Here is a 22,458-nt window from a genome sequence, read left to right on the forward strand (position 1 = left end):
GATTCTTCTTTATATTTATTCATTCAGCGAATATTTATTAAGTATTGACTGTGTGCCAAGTACTAAATACTGAGGATACAGTGGTGAATAAGATCACAAAGCCCCCTGCCCTTTAGAGTTGTTATTCTAATGGGAGAAACAGACTTAAAGTACATAAGAAGATGAGTAAGTAAATTTAGGTGCTGTGAAGAAAATCAAAGTGGGATACATGGATAAAGAATGAAGGGCAGGTACTACTTTAGAGAAAGTCTTGAAGTGACATTTGAGCAGAGACCTGAATGAAATGGGAAAGAAGGCCATGGAGAAATATAGGAAAAGAGTTTTTTAAAGGGAACAGAAGATAGACCCTGAGGAGGACCACCTTTGTTAGGACAGAGATTAGAGCAGAGTGAATAAAGTAAATAAAAAGTGGTGGAGAATGATATCTAGTGATTGGCACAGGCTGGATCATGTAGAACTTTGTAGGGCTTAGGAGAAATTTGGACTTTGTTATAAATTGGAGGGAATTTTTGGAGAATTTTCAATAGGGACATGATCTGATTTACATTTTAAAAAGCTCATTGAGAGATTTCCAGCATGGCAGAGTAAGGAGCTTTGTGAACCTACTCCTTAGCAAAATTGGACAATTAAAAAAAACAACAACCATTGACAGTCTTTGGAAATGTTCTAAAGATTATACAGCAAGTGAGGAAACATTTATTCAATGAAATTTACTAAAATTTAGTAAAGAATCTGTTGTATTTGAACCAAGACCCTTTGGTTTCCTCACCTATCCCAGCTGAGCTAGATGTAACTCCGTGTTAGTGCAAGAAGATGGGATTTCTCTTTCCCCCAGCTCCTAGTTGGAGGGCTATATTCCAGGGACTAATAGGGCAATTGCATTTCTCATCCTGCCTCCAGCTATATTTTGCTAACCCAGTATGACTTAGATGGAGGCTCCCTTTTCTTGTGTAGCCTTTGTTCTTGGGTTAGAGGCTCTCCTTTGGACACAGTGCTCTGAGAATATGGAGTCCATTTGCCTCAGCCTCTAAAGTAGTGGTTTCATACCACTACAGACAAACAAAGAAGGCCTGAAACTACTATATCACCTCCTACAACCACCAAGTACTCAGTTTTCTCTTTTCTTTTTTTTTTTTTAAGATTTTATTTATTCATGAGAGAGAGAGAGAGAGAGAGGCAGAGACACAGGCAGAGGGAGAAGCAGGCTCTACGCAGGGAGCCCGATGGGGACTCGATCCCAGGACTCCAGGATCACGCCCTGGGCCAAAGGCAGGCGCCAAACTGCTGAGCCATCCAGGGATCTCCAAGTACTCAGTTTCTAAAGATGAGATGTCACTCAAAGGAAACCATGTTATGCCCACCTCCCAACTTCACAGCTATGGCACAGAGATTTTCCCTTTGGTGAGAAGGGGCTCCTAAAATAGCTCCTATTCTCTTCCCAGAGAAATGGAATTTATTTACAACAGAGTGTAGAGAAGTTCAAGCCTAAGGTTACTCTCAAAAATAGTAGAGCTTGTGGTGAAACGTAATTAAGAGGACATTGGTAGATTGATTAGACATATAAACTTAAGTATAGGCTTACTAGGAGGAGACTGACTCTTGGTGTCAGAACAAATCTCAAACATGGACCTCTGAAACTCTCAAAGTAATATCAATTTGGTTAGTTTATTCTGTGGAGTAGTTTATACCCAAGTGCACTGTTGAAAACTGTAGAGCTATTGGCCATAATTAGTGGAGTTTAAGAACTAGCTGTGGTCAGAGAAAGAGACCAGCCACTTTGCCAAAATTGCTCTCATCTCAGGATGACTGTAGGCTAGGCAGGTTGAATGCTTAACACTATGGGAATTAGGGGAATAGACTTTACAAAAGTAAACTATCTAACTACTAAATAATCAAGCAAGCATAAAAAATGACAAGTCCCAGACCAGTACTGTGAATTGGTACAATATATTTTCTAAAATATATATTTTTAATATATCTATTATATATATAAAATAGTTTCCCCTACTGATCATCCCAGCTGGCCTATGGGTACCTCTAAGCTTTGTGTAGCTCACCCAGACACACCCACACCCAGTGACTGGCTTCCTGTGCATACCCCTGCAGGCAAGAATGGTCAGAATGAGCCTTTACCGATGGCTAGTGAGCACGCATAAATAAAAACTGGATTCTGTCAGATTGGGAAACCACATGCTGGAGCAGTCATCACTGCTTTAGGGAAAGCAAATGCAATGGAAATCATCAACAGCAGACTAGATCAAACAGAAGGAATTATTATGAAGTATAGAAGACAGGTTATTTAACATTACCTAGTCTGGAAACAAAAAAATGGAAAAGAGTGAAGAAAACCTACATAAACTATGGTATACTATAAAAATAATGTATGCATTTATTGGTGTCCCAGAGGAAGAAGAGTGGGGGAAATGGGTAAAAAGGTTATTTAGAGACCTAATGAATGAGGATTTCCCAAATTTGGAGAGAGATATGGACATCCCAGTATATAAAGCTTGTAGGTTTCCCTAAGATTTCAATCCAAAGCAGTCCTTTCTAGGACATTATAATAAAACTGTCTAAAATAAAAGACAGTTTTCAAGGCAGCAAGAGAAAAAAAAAAGTCACACATTACAAGGGAATCACCATAAGTCTATTAGCAGATTTCTCAGCTGAAACCTTGTAGGCCAGAAGAGAGTGGGATGATATTTTCAAAGTGCTGAAAGAAAAAAAAGCAAACAATACTTTATTCAGCAAAATTGTCCTTCAGAAATGAAGGAGAAAGATATTCCCAAATCAAACTAAGGGAGTTAATCATCACTAAACCTTACTAAAATTGCTGAGAGATGTTCTTCAATCTGAAATGAAAGAATACAAACTAGTGAAATGAAAAACATGAAGATGTAAAACACACTGAAGAAGGTAAGTATATGGTCAAAAATCATAATACTCTAATACTGTAATATGGTGTATTGATTAATCCTAGTATAAAGGTTAAAACACAAAGGTATTTATAACTTTAATTAATATACAATATAAAAAATTAAATTTTTACATCAAAACCCTAAAATGTTGGAGGTGAGGGTGGTGTGTTTGTATATGATTAAAGTTGTTACAAACGTAAAATACACTATTCTATTGGTAAGATATTTTATGTAAGCCTCGTGGTAAACACAAAGCAAAACCTACAATAGATAACATGAAAGATACAAACAAGGGAATCAAAGTATACCATTTTGGAAAATTTCATTTCATGAAGAAAGATAGCAAGAAAGGAGCAAGGGAACTATAAAATGAGAAAACAATAATGTAGCATTGTAAGTTCTTACCTATCAGTAATTACTTTAAATGCAAATGAATTGCATTCTCCAAATAACATAGTCTGAATGGATAAAAAAAATATGACTGCCACTATATTCAGCCTTAAGGACACATATAGACTCAATGTGAAGAGATGGAAAAGCTATCCCATCAAACAGAAACCAAAAGTGAGCAGGGGTAGCTAAATTTGTACTAGACAAAATAGACTTTTAGTTAAAAATAGTAAGAAGAGACAAAGGGTGTAATCTAATGAAAAATGGGTCAGTTCATCAAGAAGATATAAATTGTAATTACAATTGTAAATACATATGTATTGAGCATCAGAGTACCTGAATATATTAAGCAAAAGAAACCAATCTGAAGGGAGAAATAGACAATACAATAATGATAGGGAATTTTAGTATTCCATTTTAAACAATGGCTAGATCATTCAGACATAAAATTATTAAGGAAACATTTGACTTGAACTAAACCTTACCAAATGGACTTAACAAGCATGTGTAGAACATTCTATACAATAGAAACATAATACTTATTCTTCTCAAGCACACACAGAACATTCTCCAGGATGGATCATATATTAGGTTACAAAACAAATCTTAGCAAATTAAAGATGGAAATTATGCCAAATGTCTTTTTTCTAACCATAGTGGTATGAAATTAGAAATTCATAACAGGAAGAAAATTTGAAAATCACAGATATTTGGAAATTAAACAACATACCCCTGAACGACCAATGGATCAAAGTAGAAAACAAAAGGAAAATAAATATTTTGAAACAACCAAAAACAATGTATTTCACGTTCCACAATACATATGTGGACTGTAAGCCAAACTAAGAGTAAAATGGTGGCTACCAGAGGCAGGAGGTGACAGTGGGAGAGATGAGGAGATGTCAGTCAAAGAATACAAATTTCCAATTATGCAAGTATTAGGTTTTGGGGATCTAATGTACAGCATTGGGACTATGGTTAACAATACTACATTATATAATTAATAGAAAGTTCCTAAGAGAGTATATCTTAAATGTTCTCACCACAAACACACAGAAATGGTAATCATGTGAGTTTGATAGATGTATTAACCTTATTGTGGTCGTCGTTTCACAATATATACACATATCAAATCACGTTGTATGCCTTAAACTTACACCGTGTTTTACTAAGTCTCAATAAAGTTGGGAAAATATGTAAAAAATGAAAGATCCCTCTACAGATTTTTCATAACAAATAAAATGTGTTTTAAAAATGAACTTTTACCACAATCATGAAGAAATAGCAATATAATTAAGCTGAGTGGAAGAAGACAGATGCCCCCCCACCCCAAGCTCATACTGCGTATTGTTTATATATAATTCTAGAAGATACAAAACCTATAGTCACAGCAGTTCACTGGTTACCTTGGGGTATGATGATGGAATGGGAAGAAGACTAGGAATACAAAAGCACGAGTTGTTTTGGGCATTATGGATATGTCCACTGCCTTGATTATAGTGCATACATATGTCAAAATTCACCAAAGGGCACATTTAAATGATGTGCATTTGAATGTACATGCGGGGATCCCTGGGTGGCGCAGCGGTTTGGCACCTGCATTTGGCCCAGGGCGCGATCCTGGAGACCCGGGATCGAATCCCACATCGAGCTCCCGGTGCATGGAGCCTGCTTCTCCCTCTGCCTATGTCTCTGCCCGCCCCCCCCCCCCCGTGACTATCATAAATAAATAAAAATTTAAAAAAATTAAAACGAATGTACATGCGTTTGCTTTGGCGGTACAAATGTTATAATTGGAATGATACAGAGATTAGCATGGCTCTTGTGCAAGGATGACATATAATGTACATCATAAGTATACCATAACAAATAGGTTTTTGTAGAAGTATTTTTATTTTAATTTTCTTATTAAGTAGGCTCCACACCTAATGTGGGGCTTGAATTCACCACCTTAAGATCAAGAGTCACATGCTCTACTGACTGAGCTAGCCAGATACTCCTAAAAGAAGGAATTAATAAACTTGAAGATCAGTAAAACTATCCAAAGAACAGAAAGAAAAAGCAATGAACAAAGCCTCAGAGAAAGATGTGATTATATTAAGTGTGATAACATACTTATGTATTTCAGAAGGGGAGGAAAGAAGTGAGCAGAAAAAAATATTTGAAGAAATAATGTCTGAAAATCCCACATTTATTGAAAAACAATACACATCTAAGAAGCTCACCACACTCCAAGATAAACTCAGATCCACAAAAAGGCATATTTTAGTGAAATATTGAAAACCAAAGACAAAGGGTAAATCTTGAAAGTAACAAAAACAAAAGGTTTCATTTCCTACAGGGGGACCTCAGTAAAATTTATAGCTAACTTCTCAGCAGGAAGAGTGGAAGCTAGAAGCCAGTGAAATAACATATTCAAAGTGCTCAAAGAAAAAACTGTCAGTCAAGAATCCTAGCAAAACTATTAGTTGACATTGAAGATGAAATAAAGACATTTTGAGACGTTCTGAGGTTCTGATAGCAGAATTTACTGCTATCAGAAATAATGTCTGAAAGTTCTGCTATCAGAACCACCTTACAAGAAATAATAAAAGTTCTTCCGGCCAAAAGCAAGTGACCCCAAACAATAGTATTAATCCATAACACCAGTAAGGGCAATTGTGTAATAATAAAGGCAGTATGAATACATTTTTCTTTTTTGTATTATATATACACTATGTATTGATTGTATCTTTAATATATAGAAATATGTTCTATTTGCTAATCATAGAAAAATGAGGCAGGAGCAGAGCTGTATTACAGCTTAGTAAATGATTTAATATGGTAATTCAAAACTACATGAGCAAATGAGAACCAGAATTAATAAATTAATATAACAAAAGCTATAAATATGTGTTTGTTCTCCTACTAATCATTTTTAAAAGACATAGAATTATGTAAAGTAACAATTATAAAAACGTTAATTTGTAATATTTATAGATACAATATAATACGGGGGAATACTGCTATATTGGAATAATTTTTGTATCTTACTAGGATTAAGTTAGTATAAAACTGATTCTAATAAATAAATATGCATGGCAAGTTCTACAGCAACTACTAAGGCGTATGTATTTGTGTGTGTATCATTAAAGAAATGTCAATGCTGTATTAGAAAACAGTCACTAAAAAAAGCAGTAAAGGAATGAATAAAGGATGATGAAAAGACGAATGGAAAATACATAAAATAAGTGCATAAAAATAAAAAGCAAAATGACATCCCTAAATTGAACTATATCAATAATAAAATGAATCGATTAAGCAGCATAATAAAAAGAAAACTGTCAGTTGATTAAAAAATATATATGATCCAGCAGTATGCTTGCTCTCAGCAGGAGACACACATTAAGTTTAGATACAAACATTTAAAATAAAAAGATGGGAAAGGAGGGGCACCTGGGTGGCTCAGTGGTTGAGCATTTGCCTTGGCTCAGGTCCTGATCCTGTGGTCCTGGGATCAAGTTCCACATCAGGCTCTGTAGGGGGCCTGCTTCTCCCTCTGCCTGTGTCTCTGCCTCTCTCTGTCTCATGAATAAGTGGATAAAATCTTAAAAATAAAATAAAATAAAATAAAATAAAAAGGATGTATCATGCAGACAATATGGGATGCAACTTAAATGTATATAGGAAATATTCCACCATGATATAGGAAAGAAGGAAGATCTCAATAACCTAATCTTTCACTTTAAGACATTAGAAAAAGAAGGGAAAACTAAATGTAAAATAAGCCAAAGTAAGGGGGAAAAAAAAAGATTAGAGTAGAAATCCGTGAAACCGAATAGAAAAATATTAGGGAAAAATCAATAAAACAAGAACCCGGTTCTTTGAAAAGATCAACAAAATTGGCACTACTTTAGATAGACCAAGAAAAGAGAATGATTACTAGAATTAGAATTGAAAGAAGGGGCAATACTGGTGAACTTAACAGTAAATTAAAAAGGATTATGAAGAGCTATTATGAGGAGTAATGTGCCCAAAAATTAGCTCATTGAAATGAATACATTTTCAGAAAAATACTAATGAGATTTAATGTGAATAGATCCATAACAAGAGATTGAATTAGTAATAAAAAAAAAAAATACCCACAGGGACACCTGGGTAGCTCAGTATCTGCCTTTGGCTAAGGTTGTGATCCCGGGTTCCTGGGATTGAGTCCCCCCCATCATGCTCACTTCAAGAAACCTGCTTCTCCCTCTGCCATTCTCTGTGTGTGTCTCATGAATAAATCTTTTTTTTTTTTTTTTAAGTACCCATAAAGAAAGCTCAGGTCTAGATGGCTTTGTTCCTGAATTCTACCAGATACTTACATCAGAATACCAGTTGCTTACAAATTCTCCAAAAAAATAGAAAAGGAGAGAATACTTCCTTAATTTAAGGGTAATAAGCTGCCAGTGCCAAAATTAGACATCACAAATTTGCATGTGGACATGAAAATCTTCAACAAAATAACATAATTCAGCAGATTACATACCACGACCAAGTGGGATTTATCCCAAGAACATAAGTTTGGTTTAACAGGGATCCCTGGGTGGCGCAGCGGTTTGGCGCCTGCCTTTGGCCCAGGGCGCGATCCTGGAGACCCGGGATCGAATCCCCCGTCGGGCTCCCGGTGCCTGGAGCCTGCTTCTCCCTCTGCCTATGTCTCTGCCTCTCTCTCTCTGTGACTATCATAAATTAAAAAAATAAATAAAAAATAAATTAAGTTTGGTTTAACAATTGAAAATCTATGAATGTAATATATCAGTGGAACTGAAAACAAAACCACCTGACCGTTTTCAGTAGGCACAAGAAAAATGATGAAACTCAGTACCTTTTTTTGAAAATGTAGAAAACAAATCAACTATGAATGGAACTTCCTCAACCTGATTAACAGCATCTATGATATAAAACAGCTAAAAAATCATTCTTGCTGGTGAAAAGGGTAGATTCTTTCCCCCTAAGTTCAGACTCAAGACCTGGATGTCTGCACTTAACAGCCTCTGTTCAACATTGTTACAACCATGGCAGTTAGCCATGCAAAAATATAAAAGTTACCAGATTTACCAGATTGGAAAGAAGGAAGTAAAAATACTATGTTTGCAGTTGACATGATCTTCTTATAGGGAAAACTCTAAGAAATGTTTTAAAAAAATTAAAGCTAATAAATTCAGCAGTATTGCAGGTTACAAGATCAAGCTACCAAAAATCAATTTTGTTTCTATACACTCACAACAATCTTCAAATAACAAAAAATAATTTATGATAGCATGGAAAAAATGAAATAGGGGTACTTGGGTGGCTCAGTTGGCTAGGTGTCCAACTCTTGATCTCAGCTCCTGTTTTGATCTCCGGGTCATGGATTCAAGCCCTGCGTTGGGCTCCATACTGAGCATGGGGCCTACTTAAAAACAAAGAAGAAATGAAATAGTGTTTAAAACAAAAGTGCAAATTTTATACTATGAAGTCTGCAAAATGTTGAACGAGATCTAAATAGGTGGAAAGTCATCCAATGTTCATACATCAGAAGACATCGCTAAAATTGCATTACTCCTCAAACTGATCTACACATTTAGTGCAGTCTTCATCAGAATCCTAAGTAACATATTTGTAGATGTTTGCATGCATGTCAATTATAAGATTCATTTTCGATGCAAGAGACCCTGAATAGGCTAAAATAATCTTGAAAATGAAGAAGAGAGTTGGAAGACCAAACTTTGTAATTTCAAAACTTACTGTAAAGCAGTGGTAATCAAGATTGTGGTATTGACATAAAGATAGGCATAGAGATCACTGGAACACATTTGAGAGTTGAGAATTAGAACCATGTTTCTATGGTCAGTTGATTTAGACACGTTTACTAATCCCATTCAATTGGGAATGTGTTTTTATTGTTTTTTTCAACAAACTGTGCTGGGACAACTGAATAGCCACATTCGAAAGAATGAAGGTGTATACCCTTACCTCACACAATATACAAAAATTAGCTTAGAATGAATTAGAAACTTCATTGTAAGAGCTGGAAGTGTAAAGCTCTTAGAAGTAGCAGGGATAAATTTTCATGACTTCCGATTTGGCAGTGAATTCTTTGACATCACACCAGAAGTATAAGTGACAAAGGAAAAAAGACAACCCACAGAATAAAAGCTAAACAGCCTAAATGTTTATCAACTACTAAATGGATAAATGTAGTATACAATGGGATATTATTTGGTCATAAAAAGGAATGAAGTACTGATACATGCCACAACATAGATGAACCTTGAAGACATGTTTAACAAGGAAGTCACAAAAGTCCACAAATTATATGGTTCCATTAATATGAAACATCTAGAATAGTCAAATCTTTAGAGCCAGAGGATTGATGAGTTGTTGCTTTAGGTCTGAAGTTACTAGGGAGAAAGGAGAGTTGATAACTAACAGGATATGGTAGTGTTTGGGGTTGTTTTTTGTTTTTGTTTTTGTTTTTGTTTTTGTTTTTTTTTGAGGTAATGAAAATATTTTAAGTTGACTTTGGTGTTAGTTGCATGTATCAGTGAATATACCCAATCATAGAGTGTACACTTTGCGTGAGTTGTGTATGAATTATTTCTGGCCTACTTCATGGAGAATGGACAATAAAGAGACCAGATAGATAGTAAGAAGAGCAGATAGAAGGCTGTTTTAGTCATTAAAGGGAGAGAATATTGGCTTAGACTAGAAGGCGAATGTGCTCTGATTCAGGATAGATTTTCAAGGTTAGGTAGGTGGTAGTGCCATTTACTAAAATGTGTTAGAGGGATTAGAAGTTGAACATACTAAATTTGAGATGACTATTACATGTCCATTTCTTGATGTCAAGTAGTTGATTGTGTGAGATTGATCCTCCGGAGCAACTGGCTGGCATCAACAGTGTAGATGGTTTTTAAAGCTATGAGATTAGATGAGATCACCCACAGAGTGAGCATAGAAACTGAAGAGTTGAGTGAAGAGCTGATTCTTGGAGTACTTCAACATTGAGAAATGGAGATGAAGAGAAACCAGCAGAGAAGACTGAGAAGATATAACTAGTGACATACAAAGAAAACTAGGAGATTGGAATGCCTTGGATGAGAGATGAAGAAAGTGTTTCAAGAGAGTGGGAATAACCAGGTGTGTTAGATTTTGTTGAGAGTGCTTTTTGCTTTAGATGGTGACTGAAAAATGATAGAATAGAGGCCTGGGTGATTCTTAAGAAGCATGGTTTGGTGGTTTGTTTTGTTTTTTGTTTTCAAGAGATATGAGATTTAGCATTCATGTGGGTTGGGTAGTAAATGGTAGGTGAGGAAAAGTGATAGTGTAACAACTAAAGTTTTAAGGATTTTTGCTAAAAAGGAGGAACAGACAAATGGCATGGTAGCTAAAGAGGAATAAGATTCCTGTGAGGGATTTTATGCACTGATAGGAATTACTCAGAAAAGAGGGGGCATTACTAGTACCAGAGAAGAGCAAAGTCTTTGACTAGATTAGGGAGAGGGGTTTTCTACCTACTACCACCTACTTAACAGCTCAGGCCAAAACCTAGGAATCATTATCATTTATCTCTTTCTTTGCCTCAAATCCCATATCTAATTTGCCCACCCTATCAGTATCATGGTATCTAAGGAAATCTGATTTCCAATACCCCTCTCTGTAAAACCCAAAGCCTTATCTCTTACCCAATGTAGCTTTCAAAACCCAAGACCACTGGTCCTAAAGAACAGCAAATTCCTCCAGTATAGCCCCAGTGTTGGCTTTTACGTAGAGTTCTGGCTATTATAATTCCTTAGATAGCACCTTCAGGGGATGATACATCCTCACTGAAAGTATAGACTTGGAAAAAGAACTTGCTTACAGTCACAGGAAGAAGGAAATTTAGCCTCAGTCGTCTTGTCTTGGACACAGGTTTGGAGGGGAATCTTGTTGAGAATTTTTACCCATAGGCTTGCCTTCAGGTATTTAGGGTTTGAATTTATACTACCTGAATATTCCAGGGTTGGTAATACTTTTAGGGCACCTGACAGAATCAATTGCAAAACAACTCTGGAGGGACATACTTGCCACCCAGCCTGCATGGTATTCCCAGATTACCCTGACACTGAATATCAGACGATCCAAAATTTACAAAGAGCAAAGAGTAGGCAAACCCCAGCAGGATCAGATCTGCCCAAATACTGCAGCATTTGAATTATTAGCTGTAACTTTAAGATAAATGATTTAAATGATTAAAGGTTTAAAGAAAATTTGAAAATATTAGACATGAACAAAATTATCAAAAAAATTTAAAGATCAAGCAAGCTTAGTGAAAATGAGAGCTGGTGAAGTTAAAGGTGCAACTGATGTGTTAAGTAATAGATTAGAAATGGCTGAACAGAAAATCAAATAATACCTGCAAAATGAATCTACAGAAGTTACTCAGAAGATAGACTAGAATGGGATAAGAGTTAATTGAGATAATAGCTAAATATTTTCTGGAAGTAATAAGGCATAAATCCTCAGCTTCAAGGAACAGAGTGTGAGTCCCAATCAGTGAAACTGCCGAATATCACAAAGAGAAGCTCTTAAGAGGCTGAATGAATAGAGATGGTTCTTGTCTTTAAGATGCTTATAGCTTAGAGTAGGTGATAGTTGTTGAAATTCTTGTTGCAGTGGTTTGTATTGATCTTTGCTTTGTAACAAACTACCTCAGAAGTGAGTGGCTTAAAACAATTTATTATTTCTCATGATCTTATGCATTGAGTGGGTAGTTGCGCTGGTCTTGTTTTGGTTCATGTGACTTCATTGATCTGGTACATTGATTGGTGGCTAGGCTTCATTAGGATGGCTGAATCTTTTCATGTGGTCTTTCATCTTAGACTTCTTTACAGCAGCATGGTGGTCTGAGGGCAGATGTGGAAGCCATAATGCATCTTTTAGGGTTAAGGCTTAGAAATTATGTGATACCACTGCTGCCACATTTTATTGGTCAAAGCAAGTCATGGGGCCAGTCCAGAGTCATGGGTTTAGGGAAAAAGACTATACCTCTCAGAGGAGGAGCTGTAGAGATATTGTGGCTATATTTAATTTTCAACATTAGTAGTTAGATAAATGCTTATAGAAGAGATTAATAAAGGGTGCTATAGAACTGAGAGGGTGAACACCTATCTCAACTTGGGGAAGGTATCTGAGAAGCCTTCTTGGAGAAGATAATGCTCTGGTTAAGCCCTTTAAAGAAAGGGTGAGGGATCCCTGGGTGGCGCAGCGGTTTGGCGCCTGCCTTTGGCCCAGGGCACGATCCTGGAGACCCGGGATCGAATCCCACGTCGGGCTCCCGGTGCATGGAGCCTGCTTCTCCCTCTGCCTGTGTCTGTGCCTCTCTCTCTCTCTCTATCATAAATAAATAAATTAATTAATTAAAAAAAAAGAAAGGGTGATGGTGTTATAAAAAACACAGGTATTTTTCTTCATAAAAATTTGACAACAACAAAATCAGAACTTTTCATAAATTCAGAACATGTGTTTTCTCTACCTGAGTCCTCTGGTGTAGGAATCTTACACTCTTTGCTCTTAAACAAAGATACTCTATAGATACTGGTTGGAAGTACATTGATGACCCAGTACTTCTTTGGTGGAAAGTTCAGTTACAGAATTTTTTTAAAGTTTTTAATCTTTTTCTTCTTGAAAAATTCAGTGAACATTATTTTAGTTGGAAGGAAGTTACCAAACTGTATTAAAATAGCTGGTATAGAAGTCACTCCTCAGGGATCCCTGGGTGGTGCAGCGGTTTGGCGCCTGCCTTTGGCCCAGGGCGCGATCCTGGAGACCCGGGATCGAATCCCACGTCGGGCTCCCGGTGCATGGAGCCTGCTTCTCCCTCTGCCTGTGTCTCTGCCTCTCTCTCTCTCTCTCACTGTGTGCCTATCATAAATAAATAAAAATTAAAAAAAAAAAAAGAAGTCACTCCTCAGAATTGTTTAAACTAATCTTCTAACTCAGTTTCTAATATTACTTGTTTTTAGTAACAGGTGATCTTGTCCTCAACTGCAGATCTTTTATTTAGCAAACAAAGTAACTGAACCATGAACACATAGTTTAAGTAAGGGAATCAGGGTGGTGGTGGTGGTGAGACATACAAGTAACCATGTCATCATGATAAATTAATCAAGTGCTGGGATATAGATATGAACAGAATTATATGAGAAACTGATTGTTGCCTAGAAAAGCATAGAGTAGGTAACAATTTAGCAAAACCACAAAGAATGATTAAGAATTACTCAAAGAAGTCAGTCTGTAATGTGTAGAAAGATCAAGAGGATTGAACAGGGTCGAGTTAGGAGCACTGCATACAGTAGAATTGAATGTGCTTGCTTTTCTTTTTCTCCCAAATATTTTTTGTTTTCTGTTATTATAAAAATCATGTGTGCTTGATACAGAAGATTCAGACAATAAAAAAAGTAAGTAAAACCCAGTCATAATTCTGTTATTGTACAATACAGTTATAGTTTGGCTCTGTCTTCAGTTGACTTTTTAGGATGAATTCACAAGGTACTGTTCCTTCTTCTTTTAAAATTAGTGTTAATAATTCCTAAATGTAATTTGTTTCTCTGGTCCTTCCTTCATCCAGTAAGATAAAGAGATAGTCAGAACATCTGCAGTTTATAAATGAGGCACAAAGTAATTTAGTGATTTATCAAAGATCACAGAATAAGTATATGAGTGGATTTGAGGTTAGTAACGGTACTTTCCAGGATCCAAATGGGACTTCTGGTTATTTTGTGCCTTGCTTTCTGTTAAAACTCAGCTTTATGTAGATTTATATTTGTATGTATTTATACATGTTTATATTAAAACTGAGCTTTATATATATTTATATATATATGTGTATATATATATATATATATATATGTTTCAAAATGCCTTAGCTTTTACATTGAAGCTGTAAAATTACTCTGAACCACTGTCATTTTTATTTTCATTACGGTCTGACACAAATAGTAGGAACTGTAAATCATCAGGAATTTATCTATAATTTTCTGATTATCTGTGTATTTTTCAAGCACACACTATCATTTCCTAAGCGTGCTTTCTTGAAGACAAAATCTACTGGAAAAAGATCCTAAACCACCTAAAGTAGCTTTGGATAACTGTCATATCAAGTGGGGCCTAGTTGGTATTGTTGCAGTGACAGGAAACAGGCGCTATAAAGTTAGGAGTGGAATTTTAACATCAGGAAATGACTCCTGGCTGTTGCCTTTGAAACATTTTGTCCCTTGTTTCTATAAATGCAGTTTTGGTCTCAAGGAAATAGACCTGTAGCCAGTTCTACCATAGAAGTTATTACTTTTATTTAATATATTTAGAAAAGACAGATATTATTCCAGTAATGGGTCTTTCACATAAATAGTAGATGTATTCTTAGTTTTCCCTGGATAATGGAAAGTGGAACAACTACTTTTTTTTTTTTTTTAAGTTATTTGCTTTTTCAAACCTCAACTCCAGTAGGTGGATCAGAATTTATTTAGAAATAGTTAAAAGTAGGGGACACCTGGTTGGCTCAGTTGGTGGAGCATGTGACTCGATCTCAAGGTTGTAAGATCAAGCCCCCCACATTGTAGGGGTTGGGTGTAGAAATTACTTAAAATCTTCTTTTTAAAAAAAGAGATAGCTGAAAATGGGGTGGGTAGGGAGATACTAATTGGATGCTTAATTAATTGGCAGGTACTGTGATGTGGGAAATGAAAATTCCTATAAAATCATACAGTGCCTGAATTATAAACAATAAATGTCCAATAATCATTGTTATATCATTGAATCCTCATGACCTGACAGTCCTGTGAGATATTAACACCTTTATTTTATTTATTTTATTTTATTTTAAATTTTTAAAGATTTTATTTATTCATGAGAGAGGCAGAGACACAGGCAGAGGGAGAAGCAGGTTCCTCACAGGGAGCCTGATGCAGGACTCGATCCCAGTACCCCGGGATCATGCCCGGAGCCTAAGGCAGATAGATGCTCAACCACTGAGCCACCCAGGTGCCCCAAAACCTTCATTTTAGAGATGAGGCAGCTGTGACTTTCAGAGGTTAATTTACCCAGAACCAGCAGAGTTAGTGCCAGAGCTGTGCCCCAAACTCCACTGTCTTATAGTGGAGGGACTACTACTGAGTACACCTTCACTTTGTACAGCTAACCCTAGGGGGTTGCTGTTCACATGGTCGGCATGTGAGTGGTGTCCCCTGGAGTTGTGCCACAAGCCAGCTCTTGTCCCCAGTTTTGACTACCACCCTGCTTTATAAGCAAAGTTATGAATAAGTCATTCACCATGCAGTTTCTGTCATTGCAAATATGTATGTCCATGTTTACAATAGCTGCTAAATTGGTACTTTATTTGTTTTTTTCTGTCATTTCAGGACTGTTTCTTCAAGTACTTTCCCCTCCTTCTCTTAGTCTAGTTTACATGGAGATGAACACAAATCTAAATATGATCCTTGTTGTATTATCCATACATATCTGCTTTGCTTTTTTTATTTTTAATTTTTTTTTTATTTATTTATGATAGTCACAGAGAGAGAGAGAGAGAGAGAGAGAGAGAGAGAGAGAGGCAGAGACACAGGCAGAGGGAGAAGCAGGCCCCATGCACCGGGAGCCCGACGTGGGATTCGATCCCAGATCTCCAGGATCGCGCCCTGGGCCAAAGGCAGGCGCCAAACCGCTGCGCCACCCAGGGATCCCTTTTTATTTTTATATTTCTGCTAAATTAAGTTAGAAGTCTTTTTGTTGGACTACAAAATAAAATTGTTTTGCAGCATTCTAATTGGTCTTGCCCAGTATTTTTATTGTAAATGTTAAATCTTTAAGGACTTTTCAGAAAAATAGGAAATGGTATGTTTTTGTGTTAAGTAAACAAAGCTCAAATAAAGCATTCAGATTTCATTTTTTATAACTAAACCAAAGTCTGTAGAATATCCAATATCAAAATACTACTTTAACTTATATTCTTCGCATTTATAAAATTCAAATCAATAAACATGTATTGCACGTATATTGTGCAGAAAATGTATCTAGACCTTTGGGAATAATATAAAGAAAACTTAAGAAGCAATCTCTGCCATTTAATAATGCCCAGTCTGGTTCAAGGTCTGGTTCTCTAAAACATCTATGCCCATATGACAGTAGCACTCCCTGAGGAAGGAGTAATTAAATCACATACAGCAGGGTTAAGATCTCCTAGAGGAGGTAACAGAATTTAAGCTTGGTCTTAACAGAAAGGAGAAGGAGAGGATTACTTTCTAGGGAAGGGACAAGTCTATACAAAGTCTAGATGCTTGGAAGTTGATGATATGTCCTGGGGAAGTTGAGTAGTTTGATGTGACTGGTAAGAGATGGAAACATAAATTGGACAGAGTTGTGAAAAACTCGTATAGTTACAAATTTGGGCTTTATCTTAAAAGGGAATTGAGGAAACATGAGAGGGTTTAAAAGTAAAGCAGTGCTTGATCAGAACTAATATTTCCAATTGTAACTTAAAGTTGGCGTGTGAAAGAGAAGTCACAGGGAAAAGAAGGCAGGGAAATGCATGTCTTTCTAGTAGGCTTATGTAAAATGAAATACACCATCCTGTGGTATTACCTATGCAGAGAGAGGAAGGAAAAAATGCACAATTGGTCAAGGATCAGTAGGATTTATGAGTAATGTGGGAATGAGAGGAGTGAAGGATCCTGGCTGGCTTATTCAGTACAGCATGCAACTATTGATCTTGGGGCCTTGAGTTGAAGTCTCACTTTGGAATACGAGGAGGATCAGACAGTGAGTTAAGTTTGATACACCAAGTCTGGAGTATCCGGCTGAAGATTTCTCTCCAGTAGACAGTTGAGGAAGGGTTTGTAGATACATATTAGGGATTGTTTGTGTATCTTGGCAGTAGATGAGGTAGGCATAGGAGAGTCTGTAAAATGAGATTATTGTCAAAAACAGACCCCTGGATGAATACCTTTTGTGGTGCAGATATTAAAAAATGAACAGTGTGTTATCAAATTGCATCTTTTGTAGAAACCATGTTTTTTTTTTATATATATATTTTTCAGAGCCGTTTTAGGTTCACAGCAAAATTTAGAGGAAGGTGCAGAGATTTTTCATCCTGCTCCCACATATGCAAAGCCTTTGCCCCAATCAATATCCCGTATTTTAAGGTTATTAAGATGAAATTTATATACAGTAACATGTAGCCCTTTTAGATGTACAGTCCTATAAGCTTTAGTGAATGCAAACCTTTTTTTTTTTTTTAAAGATGTTATTTATTTGAGAGAGTATGTGCATGAGTGGAGGGAGGGGCAGAGGGAGAAGCAGACTCCCCACTGAGCAGGGAGCCCCACATGGGCCTCCACCCCAGGACCCTGAGACCATGACCCAAGCCGAAGGTACACACTTTACCAACTGAGCCATCCGGGCACCCCTGAATGCAAACTCTTATATAATAACTGCCATCACCACAATTAAGATGCAGAGTATTTGTGTCACTACAAAAAGTTACTTTGTGTTTCTTTTTAGTCAATTCTCTTAATCTCCTTCCCATCCGCTGGCAACCAGTGATCTGATTTCTGCCCCTGTAGTTTGCCTTTCCCATAAGGCCATACAATTGGAACTTTATATAATGGTGTAGCCTTTTGTGTGGCATATTTTACTTGGAATAATCCATGTTATTGTGTGTATTAATAATTCATTCCTTTTTATTGCTGAGTAGTATTCCATTGTACAGATAGTTGGTGGTTTGTTTATCCACTAAGCAGTTAACAGTTATATTCAGTTTTTCATAACAGTTATGAATACGGCTATAAACACAAACAAGACATATGTTTTAGTTTTTCTTGGGTAAATACCTAGCACTGAGTCATATGGCAAGTGTGTATTTAACTATGAAATTTAAAAAAAAACAGCTACAGCGACTCTACCATTTTGCATTCCTGCCAGCAGTATATGAGAGTTTTTCAGTTATTACACATCTTTGCCAATCCTTGTTAGCATTGTTTTGATTTTAATTTTAGCCAATCTTATAGGTACTGAAGGCATCCTCTGGTGGTTTCAATTTCTCTAATGGCTAATTGAGTTTCTCTCATGTGCTTATTAGTTATTATCTTAATACTTTCTTTGTCTAAATGCCCATATTTATTTATTTATTTATAAAAGATTTTATTTACTTACTCATGAGAGACACACAGAGAGAGAGAGAGAGAGGCAGAGACACAGGCAGAGGGAGAAGCAGGCTCCATGCAGGGAGCCTGATGTGGGACTTGATCCCAGGACTCCAGGATCACGCCCTGAGCCAAAGGCAGACGCTCAACCACTGAACCACTCAGGGGTCCCAAACAAACATTTTTTTTAAAAAAAGAAAAATGACAAAAAAGTTAATTGGTTTAAGAATGTATATTATGTCACAGACAGTAATTTTGAAATTGGATTGAAGGTTCACAAATGATCTAATATAATTGTTGACCCTAATCATCCAAAGCATATGTTACAATGCTATTTTTAAACAGCTTTTAAAAATCAGCATTTGTCTTTCCTAGTCTTTAAGGAAGAGTTGAGGAAATAGAAGGCAATGAAAGAAGAATGCAGGATAAACATGTATAAATACAAAGTATGAGTATATAAACATGTTTTCTTTCAGGATTAGGTATATTTTTGTTATTGACGAATATAGGAATATGTAGGCAGCGTATCCTACAGCGTATCCTACTCAGAAATCTTGAGTTTAATTACCCTATATGTTAAAGATCAAACCAGTATTTTGTAACATGTAAAATAAAATGTTTTCTCTTTGATTGTTTGCTCTTTTACTGTTAGTCTCCCCAGTTATTGCTAATTACATAAATGTGGAATCTAATACCTTTTCTCCATCTGTGTTCAGAAAGCTGTACCTATCCTACTTATGTTCTTTCTCTTTCCTCTTGGAAAACAGTTTAGGTTCAGTTAGACTATCTTTTGTTTACTGCAGGTGATGCAGTAATTGCTCTCCAGTTCTGAAAGAATGAGAGGTTAATTGGAACCAAGCTGTGGTTTATTTTTTAGATGGCTTTAAAAAACTTGTGAAAGTAGAACTTCTGGAAAAAGAAATTTGATTACATTTGTGGATGTGTAGGATCAGACATAATAGAGAATTGAAATTACTTGACCCACTTGGTAGTTCCACTAATGGTAACTGTAAACATAAAATGAAAGTTCAGGGAAATAGACATTGTCACTGAAGTCACGAGGCTGTACACCTGTTTTGCTCTACTTTCCAAGGCAAGAGTAGTTGACATGTTAGATTTGCTTGGGAAAATGTCAGCAAAAAAAGACTTAAGACTGTTTCTCAAATATAATTTACAACCAAAGGAACTTGACACAGAGCTATAAAAAATGTTTGAACTGGGTTCTTTGGTAGTCCAGAGGTATATCTGTTATTATTGGAATTTTGCTTCTAACTTCTGTTTCTTTGACCAGGAAGACCTCATTCTCTTTAACAATCTCTTAGTCCCACCCATTTTCACTTTCTGTCAGATTTTAGGCCTCAGAAAGCTGCCTCAGTCAGCCCCCTTTATTGATCAGGACTTTTCCTAAATGCTTTTGTGAATTTTTTTAGTGCTTCTTGAATAAGCATTTTAGTGATAATACTGGGTTTTGTCACTTGTGGTTTTCCTTAACATTAAGCAGTCTCCACTTGATTTGCCCTTGTTTACTTCCTTGTTGACAATTAATAATAAACCATTATGACTCTAGAAAAATACTTGACATACTGAAATGGAGTGCTTCTGCTCCTCAGGACATTTTATACATACCAGCTTTATTCAGGTGCCCAGAACTTTCAGAAACTGTTCATATCAAAGGAATCTCCCTTAGAATTACAAGAGACTGACTTAGAGTAGGAATGATGAAATCCATGTGAAAATTTATTACCTAATAAATCTGGTTCTATGATAACGTTTGCAAGCAAACACATTTCCTTTTTTCCTAAAGATTAGAGAAGCCCCTAAAAATATTCTTCTTAACAGATTATTTCTCACCAGACATGTAAAATTCCAGATATTTTAATTGTTAATTGAGGACACTGTAGAAAACTTTCAATAACACTGACATTGTCACATACATTTCTGGGCACTAGTCTCAAATTCACTATATACTTTTTCATGAAAAACTATGATTTAGAGTAGCTACAACTCTTATTTATTGCAGATCTTGATTTATTCTGTTTTTTAAAATACATTCAGAAGATATCTTTGTATCAAAAGAAACGTTATTTTCTCTAGAATACGCATCCATTTGGATTAGTACCGGCCTCTGTTCCTCACTTCGCTGATTACATGTATTTGTGACCCTTAGATTATAGGGAATGGAAGTGAACAGCAGCTGCAAAAAGAGCTAGCAGATGTGCTAATGGATCCTCCAATGGATGACCAGCCAGCGGACAAAGAACTTGTGGAAAGGTCACAACTGGATGGTGAAGGAGATGGACCTCTTTCTAACCAACTCTCAGCTTCATCCACCATTAACCCTGTGCCATTAGTAGGGCTCCAAAAACCAGAGATGAGCTTGCCAGTGAAACCTGGACAAGGAGGTTAGGACTGCTGCATTGCTTGCTTAACTGAAGGTTATTGTTTTTAATATGTGAGTGCCCACACTGTATTAGGTTTGATTCAGAGCAAATAAAAACCATTATCTGTGTTTTCTAGAAACTTCAGATTCTAGATTTAGGGGAATGTGAGAAGGGTAGATATACGTACCATTTTGATTTCCCTTTAAATGTATGTCATTTATATCAAAGAAAGATAACAGCAGTTTAATGACATTGAAGAAGTCTCATTTCAGAATGTTTCAGGATTTTTCCAAGAAAGAAGGAATTTGAATAGTGTTGGAGATGTGGAGGAATAATGTTTGAGGAAGAGATATTTGCTCCAGGCTTGTATAGATAGCTCTTTGGGAGTAGTTGCCAGGTTGTAAAAGGGAGCCAAAAGGCACCATAGAGGAGGAGGAATAGAGGAATTATAAAGGCTCATTGGGAAAAGTAGAGTGTTAAAACTGTAGAGCTTTATCAGGAAAGAGGAAGGGGTATTGGGAGAACATAAAGTGGCTAAGATAGTGAATGAGAGAAATAAAGCAATGCAGATCAGAAAGAAAACAGATAGGATTTTTCAGAGTGATAAAATACTAAATGTATTTTTGACCTTAATGTAAATTATAAAGTCAAAACAAATTAGAAGAGGCAGAAATGTAAATCATTTCTAACCTCAGGTCACATTTTAGATTTGGGATTGACAGTAAAGCAATCCCTAAACATTGTGGTGTTGGTGACAATTTTAATGTGAAATTTCAGGCTTTAACGGGCATTTTTTTGTGGGGCAGTGGCATATTATCTCATTGGTATTTAATTGTAGAACCTAAATGTAACTTGTAGATTTTTACTTGGTATTCATGTCAACAAAATATTGAAATGAAAGTAACCCTCCATTACCATTTCTTCAGATTCTGAAGGGTCAAGTCCTTTCACACCAGCCGCTGATGAGGACAGTGTAGTTTTCAGCAAACTAACTTATTTAGGCTGTGCCTCAGTAAATGCTCCCAGGAGTGAAGTGGAAGCCTTAAGGATGATGTCCATCTTAAGAAGCCAGTGTCAGATTTCACTAGATGTAACCCTTTCAGTGCCGAATGTATCTGAAGGAACCGTGAGGTAAGAGTAGCTTCTTGAAATGTTTGTAGCATTGGATCAGATTTCTGACCTATAGATTTAGAAAGAAGCAGTGTTTAATTCACCTGGCACTTAATAAATTGAAAGGATTGTGACTTTTATGAAAATTAGTCTCTCATTTGAACAGTTTTTTATATTCTTCCCTATCCCAGTTGTGTGTAGTACATTAAAATTTAAGTGTTTTGGGATAATGGAAATACCTTGACCTGAAAATATGCCTAACAAAATAATTTATATTTTCGCTGTTCTACCAGTACAAATACTAGCTGGACACATTAGTTCAATGTGAAGTTTCATACTGAATCTAACTGAACATATTATATTAGAGTCAACAACAACAATATTAACATCAGAATCAACGTTTTTTAAGAGATTATTTTAGAGCATGCACGTATATGTGCACATGATTGGGGGAGGGATAGAAAGGAAGAGAGAATCCAC

At 36.2% G+C, this 22,458-nt stretch overlaps 1 protein-coding gene and 1 non-coding gene across 6 annotated transcripts in view; both read left to right on the forward strand.

Annotated features, from left to right (window-relative positions):
• The window catches only part of LOC121474216 (rab GTPase-activating protein 1-like), a 49,146-nt gene that overhangs the window by 24,224 nt on the left and 2,464 nt on the right, over positions 1 to 22,458 (forward strand). For all 5 annotated transcript variants that reach the window (XM_041727132.1, XM_041727135.1, XM_041727133.1 and 2 more), the window contains 2 exons: positions 20,655 to 20,889; positions 21,795 to 21,999. In XM_041727132.1, the coding sequence (XP_041583066.1) occupies positions 20,655 to 20,889; positions 21,795 to 21,999 (440 nt within the window). The remainder of the gene's footprint in view (positions 1 to 20,654; positions 20,890 to 21,794; positions 22,000 to 22,458) is intronic.
• On the forward strand, positions 5,071 to 5,173 carry LOC121474321. Its single transcript, XR_005983337.1, has one exon. It is a non-coding gene; the product is annotated as a U6 spliceosomal RNA (small nuclear RNA).

Source organism: Vulpes lagopus, chromosome 12 (genome assembly GCF_018345385.1).
Source record: "Vulpes lagopus strain Blue_001 chromosome 12, ASM1834538v1, whole genome shotgun sequence".
NCBI lineage: Eukaryota > Metazoa > Chordata > Mammalia > Carnivora > Canidae > Vulpes > Vulpes lagopus.